Raw genomic sequence first — 16,154 nt, 5'->3', positions numbered from 1 at the left:
TTATGTATGTATATAAAATATTTTGACCTGCTCTGTTCATGACAGTATTTTTGACCTGTATAAGTTAGTCATTGTTTTTAGCAGCTGTCAAATTCTAATGTTTGTTCATGTTGCTGGAGTGTACAGAACTGCTTGAGTAATTGTGTGTGTATGTACGTAAAGTATTTTTAATGAAATAAAAAAATGGCTTTGCAATACAAAAACAAAATTAGTGGAATAATCTCACTTCTTTTCCTTCCGGCCTTAGGCGAGAGGAAACGGGTTGGGGAAAGCTTCCAGCGGTGTGTGTCATGGAGACAGTGACTGATGTTCTGAAGTGAGGGTTGAGGATGGCATCGGCGGACAGCGAGGTGAAAACGCTGCTGAACTTTGTCAACTTGGCTTCGAGCGACATTAAAGCGGCGCTGGACAAGTCAGCCCCCTGCCGGCGCTCGGTGGACCACAGGAAATACCTGCAGAAGCAGCTCAAGCGGTTCTCGCAGAAATACTCGCGGATGCCGCGGTGCCACCCCGGGCGGCTGTTGGACTCGAGCACGAAGCGGGGGCCGGATGAGCAGAGCCGGCCTTGCGTGCTCCAGCTCAGAGCGTCAGGAGCCGCTGACTGCGGGGAGCCAGCACCTCCTCTCCCGCCAGCCCGGCACGGCCAGGTCCCCATGAGGAAAAGACAGCTGCCCGCCTCCTTCTGGGAAGAACCCAGGCCCGGTAAAACTCTGCCACCGCCCCGGCAGCTGCTGCTACTGCCGCCGCCGCCGCAGCCGCCGCCGCCGCCAGGAGAGCGAGGCGTGTCGCCCGCTAGCGTTAGCCCCGGGCCGGCGGCGGTGGCCAAGCAGGAGCCGCGCTGTGAGCGAGGAGAGCCGCTCAGACTGCAGCTCGCCTCGCTGGCCCGTACCGTCACGCTGTGTGCCTGCTGTCCCCTTCAGTACCACCGTCTCTACCAGAGCCACATGGCACTGCCCCATGCCGCCAGCCCCGACATGGGCATCTGGAGGAAAGCTGCCAATCTGCCGGCCGAGCTCCACGCTTACTCCAAAGACTCCTTAAACGGACAAAGAATTCACAAACCTATCGTTTTTAAGCCCATCCCCACAAAACCCACTGTCCCTCCTCCCCTGTACAATGCCTATGGCTTTCTTTGACTGTAAGTCCCAACACATTTTCACTGCGGGAGTGGACTTTCTAATTTTACAGGAGGGAGGTGTGGTAGGCTGGGGATGCAGGAATGTTTACAATCTCTATCCAATTCCCTTCATCACTGAGCGAGCAGGATTTTCGGGATTGCGTGTCTGCGTCTTTGCGAGTATTTTCTGTGTCAGTGTGTTTCCCGTGTCTCTGAATGCTTATTTGTTACTGTTCTATCTCTATTTATGTGTCTGTATATCTGTGTATTTCCTCTGTCTCTTGGCATGTAGCAGTATGTCTATATACTTTGTGTCCGTGTGTACAATCTGTATTTGTTCTTCAGTTTGTGGGTCTACTCTATGTATGTGTATCTTCTGTGTTTGTATATCTGTGTACTTCCTGTGTGCATACGTGTTTGTTTGTGCGTGAATCTGTATATATGTACGTCTGCTTGTGAGTATATAATTCTTGTGTGTATGACTGCGTGCGTGCGTGTGTATTTATGCGTGGCTATGTCATTGTGTATGGATGGCAGTGTGTGTGCGCGCATCTTTCCGCATGCATACGTTTGCATGATGAATGTGTATTCACGCGTGTGTATTTTTGCTTGTTAGCCATCTTTTGGTCATGCCTGGGCAATTTTAACCACACTGCACTGTTTATTATACTCGTTGCCCCCAGCTCGGAACAGGTATTGCTCCAATCGTTACCTGGAAAATAGTAACCTCTGCCGGGGTAATGCGCTTTGCACAAGGCTGTCGACCTGAATAAAACAGCAGTTACAAAAGAATCCCAAAAAAAATTGAAAAGGTCGACTGACACACACACACACACACACACACACACACACACAGCCGCTCCGGGAATAGTAGCGCATATGCTGGCCACACCTGCAACAGTGTTTCAGGCCTTTTTTTTCCTGGAGTACAGAGTAAAACCGAACAGCAGGTGAGCTGCATCCGCTGGAAGTGTGACAAGATGGGAACGAAATGTGGCTGCATTGTACCAAGCGACGTCCGACAGCGTGTCCAAGAAGTGGCTTTAATCGTGTGTTACTTGTCTTTAATATCGATGCTTGGTTAATGTAATGGACAGTATTATTTTATTGAATTAAAAAAGGGACGTATCTTTTCATTGCGAACTCAGTATGTGAAGTACTTTGTGCAAATGGTGCAATCTCCATTTACGACTAACTCCATCCAAGACTCGGTGATCATGTGTACCTGTTACAGACAGGAATCGTTCACGTTGTACTTCATCTGCCAGGCAAGAACTTCAGCAATTCTTTTTCGAACCACACCGAAACAACACACTCCCTTAAAACTAAAAACAAATTCAAAATACATTTGATAGAACAATCCTCACTACTTCTCGGAAATTAACACACTACTTACACCAAAAGAACTGCAAATACTGTAAATCAGAAGCTACGCCTTAACTTGCTAGAAACAGCAAAGACGTCTTCAACGAAAACATATCACTCAAAACTAATAACCCTAACCCGAAACTTCAACACACTCCCACCGCCACTTGTTCGGGTTCTGTTTATAATCACACACTATTCAATGCTGGTGACTATACAGTTACAAATTTTTGCTTAATCAGTCTTCCCTCTTTCTTATAGGGCTTTCGAAATCCTAAATTTGACAAGTGACATTTGGGTCAGTCTGGATTTTTGGTGGGCACTAAATCTATTACTCTCCAGCAATATGTAAATGTACCTTAAACAGCCGCTGTGGAGTTACTGTTCCTCGCCCCCAACGTTCCCACTTCCTTCGAATTCATGAACGTTCTTTTCAAATCCAGAGGTCCCATTCCACACGTTTTGAAAGAAAAGGTCTTGGAGGTGCAATCACACGCCTCCCTGTTACTAAAGGAAGACAAACTGGATTCAAAGAAACATACCTGAGCTGACATTACAGATAATTGGAACTGCAGATGCTGGAGAATCCAAGATAACAAAGCGTGGGTCTGGATGAACGCAGCAGGCCAAGCAGCATCTTAGGAGCACAAGATGCTGCTTGGCTTGCTGTGTTCATCCAGCCCCACACTTTGTTATCCTGAGCCGACATTATCTTTGTTCCCGTATTTGAGTATTCTGCTCACACATCATTGCTACATTTAATGCACATTTTCAAACAGGACTGCCTGAGTGCAGGCAGTCCTGGGGAAACCAAGCGGAGGCTTGGGGACCGCTTTGCAGAACACCTCCGCTCAGTTCGCAACAAACAACTGCACCTCCCAGTCGCAAACCATTTCCACTCCCCCTCCCATTCTCTAGATGACATGTCCATCATGGGCCTCCTGCAGTGCCACAATGATGCCACCCGAAGGTTGCAGGAACAGCAACTCATATTCCGCCTGGGAACCCTGCAGCCATATGGTATCAATGTGGACTTCACCAGTTTCAAAATCTCCCCTTCCCCTACTGCATCCCTAAACCAGCCCAGTTCGTCCCCTCCCCCCACTGCACCACACAACCAGCCCAGTTCTTCCCCCCCACCCACTGCATCCCAAAACCAGTCCAACCTGTCTCTGCCTCCCTAACCGGTTCTTCCTCTCACCCATCCCTTCCTCCCACCCCAAGCCACACCCCCAGCTACCTACTAACCTCATCCCACCTCCTTGACCTGTCCGTCCTCCCTGGACTGACCTATCCCCTCCCTACCTCCCCACCTACACTCTCTCCACCTATCTTCTTTACTCTCCATCTTCGGTCCGCCTCCCCCTCTCTCCCTATTTATTCCAGTTCCCTCTCCCCATTCCCCTCTCTGATGAAGGGTCTAGGCCCGAAATTTCAGCTTTTGTGCTCCTGAGATGCTGCTTGGCGTGCTGTGTTCATCCAGCCTCACATTTTATTATCTTGGAATTCTCCAGCATCTGCAGTTCCCATTATCTCTGCCTGAGTGCCATGTGGTTTTCATTCAGACAATAGATTAATATGAGCACTATAAAATTAAAATTTGCAATAGTCTGCAGGATTTCACTCCTGCACAGATGACCAGGTGCCACCTCCAACATTAGTTTGATTCACAGTTGGTTCACTCATAAAAGCTAGCCCATGGCCCTCTGGTCTGGAAGATGAGTTTCCACTGAATGCTCATCACATGGTGCCCAATTTCCTGGTTGCACAGGTACCTGGCCAGCAGTGACCAGTGAAAATCTGATTTATAAAAATGACAAACAGCAGTGGACCCAACACCGACCCTTGCGGTACACCAATAGTAACTGGTCTCCAGGATGAACATTTCCCATCAACTACCACCCTCTGTCTTCTTTCAGCAAGCCAATCTCCGATCCAAACTGCTATATCTCCCACAATTCCATTCCTCCGCAGTTTGTACAATAACCTACTGTGGGGAACCTTATCGAATGCCTTGCTGAAATCCATATACACCACATCAACCGGTTTACTCTCATCTACCTGTTTGGTCACCTCCTCAAAGAACTCAATAAGGTTTGTGAGGCACAACCTTCCCTTCACAAAACCGTGCTGAATATCCCTAATCAATTTATTCTTTTCTAGATGATTATAAATCCTATCCCTTATAACCTTTTCCAACACTTTACCAACAACTGAGGTAAGGCTCACTGGCCTATAATTACCAGGGTTGTCTCTACTCCCCTTCTTGAACAGGGGAACCACATTTGCTATCCTCCAGTCATCTGGCACTATTCCTGCAGACAATGACGAGTTAAAGATCAATGCCAAAGGCTCGGCAATCTCCTCCCTGGCTTCCCAGAGGATCCGAGGATAAATCCCATCTGGCCCAGGGGACTTATCTATCTTCACCCTCTGAAGGATTTCTAATACCTCTTTCTTGTGAACCTCAATCCCACCTAGCCTAGTAGCCTGTATCTCAGTATTCTCCTCGACAACATTGTCGTTTTCGAGAGTAAATACTGTTGAAAAATATTCATTTCGTGCTTCCCCTATCTCATCTGACTCCACACACAACTTACCACTACTATCCTTGATTGGCCTAATCTTACTTCCGTCATTCATTTATTCCTGAAATACCTCTAGAAAGCCTTAGGGTTTACGCTGATCCTATCCGCCAACAACTTCTCATGTCTCCTCCTGGCTCTTCTGAGCTCTCTCTTTAGGTCTTTCCTGGCTACCTCGTAGCCCTCAAGTGCCCTAACTGAGCCTTCACATCTCATCCTAACATAAGCCTTCTTCTTCCTCTTGACCAGAGATTCCACCTCCTTCGTAAACCACGGCTCCCGCACTCTACAGCTTCCTCCCTGCATGACAGGTACATACTTATCGAGGACAGACAGGAGTTTTTCCTTGAATAAGCTCCACATTTCTAATGTGCCCATCCCCTGCAGTTTCCTTCCCCATCCTATGCTCCCTAAATCTTGCCTAATCTCATCGTAATTGCCTTTCCCCCAGCTATAACTCTTGCCCAGTGGTGTACACCTATCCCTTTCCATCACTAAAGTAAACATAACAGAATTGTGATCGCTATCACCAAAGTGCTCACCTACTTCCAAATCTAACACCTGGCCAGACTCATTACCCAGTACCAAAGCTAATGTGGCTTCGCTCCTTGTTGGCCTATCTACATACAGTGTCAGGAAGCCCTCCTGCACACACTGGACAAAAACTGACCCATCTACAGTACTCAAACTATAGTGTTCCCAGTCAATATCTGGAAAGTTGATGTCCCCCATGACAACTACCCTGTCTCTCTCACTCCTATCGAGAATCATCTTTGCTATCCTTTCCTCTACGTCTCTGGAGCTTTTCGGAGGCCTATTGAAAACTCCCAACAGGGTGACCTCTCCTTTCCTGGTTCTAACCTCAGCCCATACTACCTCAGTTGACGAGTCCCCAAACATCCTTTCTGCAACTGTAATACTGTCCTTCACCAACAATGCCACACCTCCGCCCCTTTTACCATCTTCTCTGTTCTTACTGAAACATCTAAATCCTGGAACCTGCAACAACCATTCCTGTCCCTGCTCTATCTATGTCTCCGAAATGTCCACAACATCGAAGTCCCAGGTACTAACCCATGCTGCAAGTTTACCCACCTTATTCCAGACCCTCCTGGCATTGAAGTAGACACACTTCAATCCAACTTCTTGCTTGCTAAGTTTGTAATGAAAACACATTCTCAAGGAAATGGTCTTCATATTTGGTGTGACACCTTACTGGAGCTTAAAAACCTGAGAATTATACTCTAATTCATGTGAACGCTAAGCTATTTATTACCAAACATGTGACAACAGAAGTAAATAAAACTTGCGTTTAAACAGCACCTTTCACAACCTCTGTATTTTCCAAAGCAACATAAACTCAATTAAGGAGCTTTGGATAAGTATTAAACCAGTTAGTTGAATTGAACAAAAAAAAATACACTAAAACATCCATTAATAACCATACCAGCAGGCAGCCTGGCACACAGGTATCAAACAAAGTAGCTCATTAAAAATATATCAATGGTAACAGGATAAATGGTTTGAAAGTTTCGCAGCAGCATTGAGAAAACCTGTGAAACTGTTGGCAAATTGGATCCTCTGAAAATGTCACAACACTTTAACCACTCATATAAAGTTATGTAAAACAGAATTTGATTTCCTGGTTCAAAAAATAATTTCACGTAGTTTTATTGTGTACATGTGTGCAAGTTAAACTTATATATTGTAGTTCAATGTAATGGAAGCAATCATTTTATGAAATAAAAAGGATATATTTGAATAATATGGTGTAAATGATGGTGAAACAGTTTGTTATATACTTGTTTCATGTTACAGCCTTGGCAAGTTTACCAGTAAAAATGATGCCTCTAACAGCTTTATAGATTATAGGTTATAGCTGATAACTGTATAACTGATTCCTTCCTTTTCTAGGGCACTTCCCGAAATCCTGCACCTTTGGAGTATAGAAGAGAAGGATTCTCAGACTAACAAAGTCTGACACGCTGTTCCATAGCTGCAGCTATCTTTTATACCAGCCACTAATATGATTAGTCCTTTGCAATTAGAGGTTTTTACAGTCTTCCATACGTATACAATTAGTCGGGGAGGGGAATTTGGGGCACATGCCTACTGAATGCAAGTTAACCTAGAACTCTGAGCCAGAGCTTATTTCTAATATGTCCGCTTCCGTTTAATCTACCTAATTCAGACAATAATGTCATTTCTAATACGTTGTCTTCGTCTTTAAATTAGTATATGTTGCCTCTCTCTAAACTTTCCTGTTGCTCTACACAGCTGGTTTTACAAAGTCATATCTCTTTATATGGCCAGCCATTCACTGTTGTATTTCTAGAAATATCCCAAACTTGATTCTTAACAAACAATATTTTCTCATTAGAAGTTTGAAGGTTCTGTTGCAAATAACCTTACCCTCATCTATGCTGTCAGTCATTCGCAAGATGCGAAATGATCGAGACAGTTGTCTCCAAACAAAACAATTTCAATCAATAGCTGTGAAGGCATACAGGTCAAGTGAGGTAAGTTCTATTTATCCTGCAGTCAACAACCTTATTTCTCACCATTTATGCCACTCCATCCAAGCACTTTGAGGCCTCATTGGCTCCATTGCAGTTTGAATTATGCTCAGAAAGGGGAAAATGTTCCTCGCTGTCACTAACTTTAAAGTCTGATTTCTGAGTACAACAGTAGCAATGGCGCCACCCAGCGACTTCACGCTAAAATGTTTTTGCGTTTCCGACTGAATACCACATGATTTACACATTTAGCGTGGTGACGAATTTTCAAGGTGAACAAATTGCGAAATCCAGTCCAAATACACATTTTTATTCGAATAACTGTAAGAAACCTATAGTTAAATTAAATTTAAAGTACAAAAAGTTAACAGAAACATTCCATTGCAATATACTTCAAAAAACTACAGTTAAGTGATATTCTTGCAGTTCCAGACACTATTTTGAAGTAATGCCTGTTGATCAGTGGATCTCAGGGTTGAATACAATCAAAAAAAAATGCAGGATGCTACAATCAGTATCATGTTGATCCAAACAAGCCAATATTTCAATAGATTATCTAGAAATTACAGAGATATAAGCAGGCCTCTCAGTAATTTCATAAAAACAAAATTTCATTATTTCACTCCTGTTCTGATCATGATATAAGACATTAATCATCCAGATGAAGGTTGTCAATGAAATCCACCACTAGAAAAGCAAATCTCAACATTCACACCATGGTGCCATACTTCCTCTGCTCTTACTCCAACCCTGTTTGATCTTTGAAATGGAAGAAGATGAAAATCTTGGTTTGAGTCGCCAATAAAATGAACTGATCAGGTTCTGGTGAGAGGTGTACTGCATTAAAATCCTGAATTCGTCAATGTCAACATTAACAGACTTTGAGTTTATAGTGTGATCGAAAGAATAGAATTGTCTGATAAATGCAATGTAATTCCTGAAGCTAGTACTATATTGTATCAAATACCCTATATAAAAACTCTGAACTGCAAGCCACCTGGTAGAGATAAACCAGGGTTTCCATCATTCGCATTAGACACTTCATTTCCCAATTTTGTTCCATCTCCAATGCTATATATACTGGAAGTTTTTTTTAAACATGTTACTCATACAAGCTTTAGTCATGTGTGAGAGGTGTCATGATATTTGAGTGCTTTGTTTCATCCTGACCATGTGATGTTGGCATGCCAAGCAGCATCTTAGGAGCACAAAAGCTGACGTTCCGGGCCTAGACCTTTTCCGAAATGTCAGCTTTTGTGCTCCTAAGATGCTGCTTGGCCTGCTGTGTTCATCCAGCCCCACACTTGGTTATCTTGGATTCTCCAGCATCTGCAGTTTCCATGATCTCTGATGTTGGCATGCATTCACTTTCTGACACAAGTGACGACAATCAGAAGTGAAAATGGGGTTGCTTCCCCATTTTTCTAACCCAAGATTGCAGAGTCTTTCTGGTTTATCTCTACCTGGTGGCTTGCAGTTCAGAGTTTTTATATATGGTATTTGATGCAATATTGTACCAGCTTCAGGAATTACATTGCATCGGACAATTCTATTCTTTCGATTGCATTGTAAACTCAAAGCTATTAACATTGACATTGAAAAATTCAGGATTCTTATGCAGCACACCTCTAATAGAACCTGATTAGTCTTATTCAGTATTTTTTGGTGTTTAAAATTAGAAAGGAATTTGACAGGAGCACAGTTAGGGAAATGACTTTCTCTGGTGGGTAGCTTGGGAGAAGAAGCTATAATATTAAAGTTAAAGCCAGGTCATTTAGGAGTGAAATCTGGAAGTACTTTTTTTACATAAAAGATATTATAAATCTTGTTGGATCAATTGAAATTTTCGATACTGCATTCAATAAACTTTTGTTCATTAAGTAGTCCATGGGATATGCGTAAACTGAGTTGAGGTAAAATAAAATCGCCCATTATCTAACTGAACAATGAAATAGGCTAAATAGCCTATTCCTATGCATTAACTGCTGTCTTGGATAAGATCAGGTAACTCAGTACACGCCATGACATACAATTAGGATTTGCTTGGTCTATATGGCTCAATCCTATAATGGTGCACTTAACCTTTAGAGTTGAATATTTTTGAAGGTATAGCAACAACTATGGTGCTATCAGTGCAATTGAAAACACAATTTCTCTTCGGCTGCTGTGATGTTCCATGCAACAAATAACATTAATCAAGCAACCCAAGGTATTTAATAATATTTTGCTGCTGGTTAGCATCTTATAGCTTAATGTTTACTATTTTAAATAAAGCATAAAAATTAAATAAGGTGTCAAATTTCTTTCAACAATTTGACTAGAAATGGCTTTGTGTTTTATCACGGTGAGAATATGTTTTCAGAGCAAGGTGCAAACTGAAGCAAGTTTCATTCACAAATTTTGCCTGAGCTGCATAAAAACTGAACAATCAGTGTCTTTGCTATTCCTTTCTGGAAAAGGAATTTTAAAAAATGTTTAAAATTTAAAACATCTTTATCTTACATGTTGATGCGACAGGTTACGTTTTGGTACATTCTTTACAGTTTTATGTACATGTCAAAATGCTGAATTGTAAGTAATGAAAATAAAAAGCTATGAGGCTTGAAATCTAAGTTGAAAACACAAAATGCTGCAAGTACAGAGTAGGTAGGCAGCTTGTGAAACAGGAGAAAGAAGCTTAAATGTCCAGTGGGACTTCTCATTAGGATGCACATACATTTCGATGTTGACTAATATGCTGTGCATCTCCAAAATTCTTCTCTTCAGTACACCTAATTTTGGTTCCTCTTCTCAGAACTAATAAAATCCCAAGTCCCTGACTTATTTTCCAACCTTCTGGTGCTTACCCATTTTATTTCGGCCACTTGAAATCTGTCCACAATTAATTTGTGCATTGGTTAATTCAGTGCTTGCAATCGCACAAAACATATTCCTTTTGGTATACTATAAATCATTTGCAGTTGCCACATTTGGACTGACCTCCTTTCCTGCAATCTGTAATGTGCAAATGCTTTTCTCGTAGTTTCTAAGTGGTTTCGATCAAAAGTTAAATTTACATCAATTCATCTGCACAGTTGTACTCCAAGTAACTTTTCAGTCTGCCAGGTAGAGGCAACATTTCAATAAATTTTAATCTCTGACGTCCCAAAAGCTTTCGAATTTTAATTCTGCAAAGATGGACAAGAGGTCTTGGAGGTTCTATATAAAATTGAAAGGAAACATAATAAGCAATGGAAACAAGAAACAGTGACTGTTGTAACAAAAGAGTTATGATCAATAGCTTTTTGTCTCCTTTCTCAAATTTTAAGGAGTATTAAAGTCAATACTAACACATACTAAATGACAGAAAAAAAAATTAGGCAACACGTTAAGTGTTTGCCTGCCTATATATTATGCCTTATTTGGCATAAAAAGGCAGGCCTTGGAAAATTATTACTTTGAATAAATTAATTATAAATAACACTTCATACTTAAAATCCCCACTCTATACAGCCTTTTCCAGATATCTAACAGCATGTAAAATGTCACAACAAAATTGTCACATAGACATGGGGCAACAGTTGTTCTGCAGAATGATTGACATATTAGCAACGTGTAGTTTATTTTACTAGTTAGTTTGAACATGCTAATAAATGCAACCAATTCAGTTTTTCACAATAACCAGGTCTACCAAGAGATTGCTATTCTTGCTTTTTGTTTTCACTGTGACGCTAAACAAGTTTTTCTGCCATTAGCAGATTATATTCTAATTATCTTATTGACCTGTTTTATGTACAAGTCACCTTGCAATTCTGGTTATAGTTTTCTTCGTCAAGATTTATTCTGGTATTTATGAAAGACATGACTGAATGAACGAGTAATTGTTTTGGTTAGTACAAGGTCTCACTTTCACAACAGGTAGTTAGATATTGTTTTGAAATCTTCTGTTGTACTGGCTGTTCTCCTCACCATGTTAGCTCACCAATATTTGGGTGATGACTTGTAAAGCTGCATTATGGGGAAATAAATAAACATTAAAATAGCAACTGAATTTTACAGTAAAAACCAGCTTTGTCCATGTCCCATTTAAATTTGGGATCATCACCCTTTAAAAAATATTCAGTCCCAACATCCGCATAAATTAACATTCCACTTCAAAACTCTCTTCTTCTCCAAAGTCCACGAAAGTGTTGTCACTTCCCAATCTGAGAACTGCACAATGGAATTCCTCCAAAACGAGTATCTTTCCTGACAAAGTACCAAACTTTCTCTGATCAAAGTCACAGATGACTGTTTATGCAGCCATGACCAAAGTAATCTATCCACATGTCCTTCTCAACCTGTCAACAGCCTTTGACATAGTTTCTCATACAAACTTCCTCCTCCAATGTCTCTACACTGTCACTTAGCTGATTGGAACTACTCTCATCTGGTTCCACTTGTATTTGTCAAATGGGTAAAAAATGGACTTTCCTCCCATTCCTGAAGTGCAACCTCTGGAATTCCGATTTTTTTCTTCATGAATTCATGGGATGTGGGCATCGCTGGCTGGGCCATCATTTAATTGCCCATCCGTAGCTGCCCTCTAAGAAAGTCGTGGTGAGCTACCTTTTTGAACTGCTGTAATCCTTGTTCTGTAGATAGATCCGTAATGCTGTTAACAAAAGAATTCTAGGATTTTGTCCTGATGACACAGCATGAATAGCAATAAATTTCCAAGTCAGGATAATGAGCGACTTGCAGGTGGTGGTGCTCCTATCTATTGACTGTCCTTGTTCTTCTCAATGGTCATGGTCACGGATTTGGATGGTGCTGTCATGTCTTGTGAATTTCTGCAGGGCAGCTTGTAGCTAGTACATATTGCTGCTACCGAACATTGATGATGGAATGAATGAATATTTGTAGATGTGGTGTTAATCAAGTTGGCTGCTTTCTCCTGGATGGCGTCAAGCATCTTGACTAATGTTGAAGCTGTTCTTATCCAGACAAGTGGGAGTCTTCTGTTACACTTCTTATGGACAAGCTTTAGGGAGTCTGGGTATGACTCAATGCAGGATCCCTAGCCTTGATCTGCCCTAGTTGCTATTTAATTTATATGGCTGATCCAGTTCAGTTTCTGGTCAATGGTAAACCCCAGTATATTGGAGGATTCAATGGTTAGGTTAACTCTCATTGGATTTTAAAAATTCATTTGTGGGATATGGGCATAGCTAACTCACCAGCATTAATTGTCCATCCCTCGTTGCCCTTGAGAAGGTGGTGGTGAAGCTGTCTTCTTGAATCACTGCAGTCCACCTGCTTTGTTTTGACCCAAAAGCCATTAGGGAGAAAATTCAAGTATTTTTACTCAGTGATGGTGAAGGAACAGCGATATATTTCTGTGTCAGGATGGTGAGTGGCTTGGAGGGGAACTTACTGGCAGTGGTGTTCCCATCTTCTAGATGGAAGTGGTTGTGGGTTTGGAAGATGCTGTCTGAGGATCTTTGGTGAATTTCTGCAGTGCATCTTGTACATAGCACATACTACTGCTACTGAGTATCAGTGGTTGTGGGAGTGAATGCTTGTGGAATAAGTGCCACTCAAGCGGGTTGCCTTGTCCGAGATAGTATCAAACTTCTTGAGTGTTGTTGGAGCCGCACTCATCCAGACAAGTTGGGAGTACTCCACATTGCGTTATAGATGGTGGACTGGCTCTGGGAAGTCAGGACTTGTTACGCGCCACAGTATTTCTAGCCTCTGACCTGCTCTTGTAACCGCTGTTTTTAAGTGGTGAGTCCAGTTGAGTTGCTGGTCAATGACAACACCCAGAATGTTGACAGTGGGAGATTCAGTGATGGTAACACCATTGAAAGGGATGGTGGTTAGATTGTCTCTTATTAGTGATGGTCATCGCCTGACATTTGCATGGTAAGAATGTTACTTGCCACTCATCAGCCCAAGACTGGCTGTTGACATGATCTTGTTGCATTTTGACATAGACTGCTTCAGGATCTGAGGAGTTGCAAATGGTGCTGAACATAATGCAGACATCAGTGAACATCCTCACTTCTGACCTTATGATGGAGCGAAAGTCATTGATGAAGCAGCTGGAGATGGCTGTGTTGACAACAGTTTTGATAGGGCTCCTTATCAAGACACTCTGTGAATGTGGTTTTGACGTCAAAGGTTATCTCTCTCTTGTCACCTCTAGAATTTAGCTCTTTTGTCCATGTTTGAAGGCTGTAATGAGGTCAGGAAGTGATTTATCCTTGGCCACCACCTTCCCCAGAACCACCTTCTATTTTCACCTATATACTGTCCTTTCCACCTTGCAGAATTCATTGACAGTTGACAGGAATGTGGTTTGTGATGTTGTCCACATGTTAAAACAGGTAGTACCTTTGGCGGATTTATTACGTTTTTTTCAAGCCCTTCAACTAGAAAAGCATTTCTGCCAATTGGGAGCCAACTACAAGATACACAGTGGGCAAGATTTATCTATTGTGGAAGGCCATCACTTTCATATTCACTAAACTATTTGGCTACTTAAGTAAAACAAAGAAATAAATATTACACAATTTTACAGTTTCCACTGAAAGGTATAAGAGCACAATTAAATAATTCTGAGAGGTTTTGACTTTATTTGTGAGAGCTTGCCTGATTTTATCTTGATAGTTGCCCATTCATCATAACTGTCGAGATGTTCCTTCAGCTTACTGCAGAGATTCACATTTCCAACATAGTCAAGTAAGACATCTATGATTGGCCCAGCCCATCTGTAGATTCCAGGTGTAGATACCATTTCACAAAACTGAAAATGGGACCAATAGAGAAATCAGACTTAAGTGATCAGTATTGTCCTTGGCAATTATACTGTAATAATTAGTTCAAAATATGTTAACATTTCATCACCATGTTTAATTTAGGGATGTATTTTTAGCTAAGCTGTTCAGGGATATAATGATACATCTCTGAAACAGGTGGGATTTGAATCTGGTTTTGCTGCCTCATAGGTAGGGACAATGCTACTTCACTACAAGAGCCCTCTGTTTATTTGTGTGAATAAATATGTTCTAATCAACTTGTTTAGAGAGGTTATGACACACCACTGGAACAAAGTGGACTTGAACTTGGAGATGTGACCATTTCATCACAAGACTCTCATGTTTAATTTTATGACACTATTTTACCTAAACAAGTCAAGCCCGGGTTACCTAATTATTGTACATGCTGATTTTGAATCTGCCCATTCTGATACAAATTGGGACAATTTCTTCTCTACATGGATTAACTGCCTATGTTGTCTGCAATTAATATGCCGCAGGCACAAATCAAATAAGCTACTTATGCAAAGTTCAAAGTCGTTGTCTGGTGAGCTGTGATACATTATCTTCTTAAGTGATGGCAGAAAGACTTGCATTCAAAGATGAACCTCTCAAAGAGTTTTGCCATCAATGAAGTACTTTTTGTTGTGGCCTCACTGTTGCATTGTGGGAAATGTTGCAATGTGATAACAATGAGGTAAACTGTTTTCGTGATGGTACTTTGGGGATTAAATTTTGACCAGGAAACCAGATAATTCTGGTGCAACCTCTGTAAAATACTGCTGCAGATTTCTTTGAATCCACCAAAGCAGGCTAATATGGCATCAGTATAACATCACATTTAAAAAGAAAGCAGTCCCTACAGTGCAGAATACCTGCACTGGAATTTTAGTTTTCTGATTTGTGCTCAAGTGGGATTCAAGCCTAGAATCTATGAGCACGAGGCAAAAGTGTTACCAATTGCACCACTACTGAAACAATTACTCAAATTACTATCTTATCAAGGCCCAGATCATTGTCCAATACCTTGTGAAGTTTTGTAGGTGCCTACATAACATTCTTAACTGGTCATATATTGATATCTAATATCCAGTGTGGCTCTATAGTATTCTATATCTATTCTCCATGCAGTTCTATAATGACTATTCAATATTCCTTGAAACTACGGGTCAAATCTTCAAAATAAAGTCAGGGAAACAATACCAGAGTGGAAAAAAATATATAAATTGCTAGAAAAACTCAGCAAGTCAGAAGAAGGGACACTGGACCCAAAACGTCTGCTGTTTCTCCACAGATGCTACCAGACCTGCTGAGTTTTTCCAGCAACTTTTCTTTTTCTTTCTGACTTCCAGCATCAGCAGTTCTTTGTGTTTTTTTGCTTAATATTGGAATGGATTTAAGATCCCACCATTGTTCTGCAGCTAATTCTAAGTAGAAGTGTCCTAGTTGAAAATTTATCACCTGAATGGAGGCAAGCTGAACACCCAATTATTGGCACCATGTGCTTCCGGAAGGCAGGAATTACACCCCTGGTCTTAGCAGCAAAGGAAGACCTGCTGCTGCCATGCGGAATGGAGCAAGCAATTTATGAAAAGGCTATGGAGAATTAATGATTGCTTAAAAGGGTGACCTGGTGAAACCAAGGTAATGTTGACATTTCTGCACAGATAATGCAAAGGCTGCATAACCTTCCCAACCACAAGGTGAGGTTTTCTCTGGCCCTGTGCCAAACCTAGACACCAGACTGATTGCTGAAATAAACTTTGGAAATCACATTTGCGAGCACCCT

At 41.5% G+C, this 16,154-nt stretch overlaps 2 protein-coding genes across 7 annotated transcripts in view; one reads left to right on the top strand and one right to left on the bottom strand.

Moving 5' to 3' along the window:
* LOC125455283 (protein FAM181A-like) overlaps nt 1-2,253 on the top strand; it is a 143,076-nt gene extending 140,823 nt beyond the window's left edge. For all 4 annotated transcript variants that reach the window (XM_048537009.2, XM_048537012.2, XM_048537013.2 and 1 more), the window contains one exon: nt 248-2,253. In XM_048537009.2, coding sequence (XP_048392966.1) covers nt 330-1,136 — 807 coding nt within the window. In that variant the 5' untranslated portion in view covers nt 248-329 and the 3' untranslated portion in view covers nt 1,137-2,253. The remainder of the gene's footprint in view (nt 1-247) is intronic.
* Nucleotides 2,254-7,877: 5,624 nt separating this feature from the next.
* asb2a.1 (ankyrin repeat and SOCS box containing 2a, tandem duplicate 1) overlaps nt 7,878-16,154 on the bottom strand; it is a 43,992-nt gene continuing 35,715 nt past the window's right edge. For all 3 annotated transcript variants that reach the window (XM_048537940.1, XM_048537942.1, XM_048537941.2), the window contains exons 9-10: nt 14,199-14,352; nt 7,878-10,781 (exon numbers count right to left, since the gene is read on the bottom strand). In XM_048537940.1, coding sequence (XP_048393897.1) covers nt 10,636-10,781; nt 14,199-14,352 — 300 coding nt within the window. In that variant the 3' untranslated portion in view covers nt 7,878-10,635. The remainder of the gene's footprint in view (nt 10,782-14,198; nt 14,353-16,154) is intronic.

This window comes from Stegostoma tigrinum, chromosome 10 (assembly GCF_030684315.1).
Source record: "Stegostoma tigrinum isolate sSteTig4 chromosome 10, sSteTig4.hap1, whole genome shotgun sequence".
Taxonomy (NCBI): domain Eukaryota; kingdom Metazoa; phylum Chordata; class Chondrichthyes; order Orectolobiformes; family Stegostomatidae; genus Stegostoma; species Stegostoma tigrinum.
This window is presented reverse-complemented; position numbering and strand designations above follow the sequence as displayed.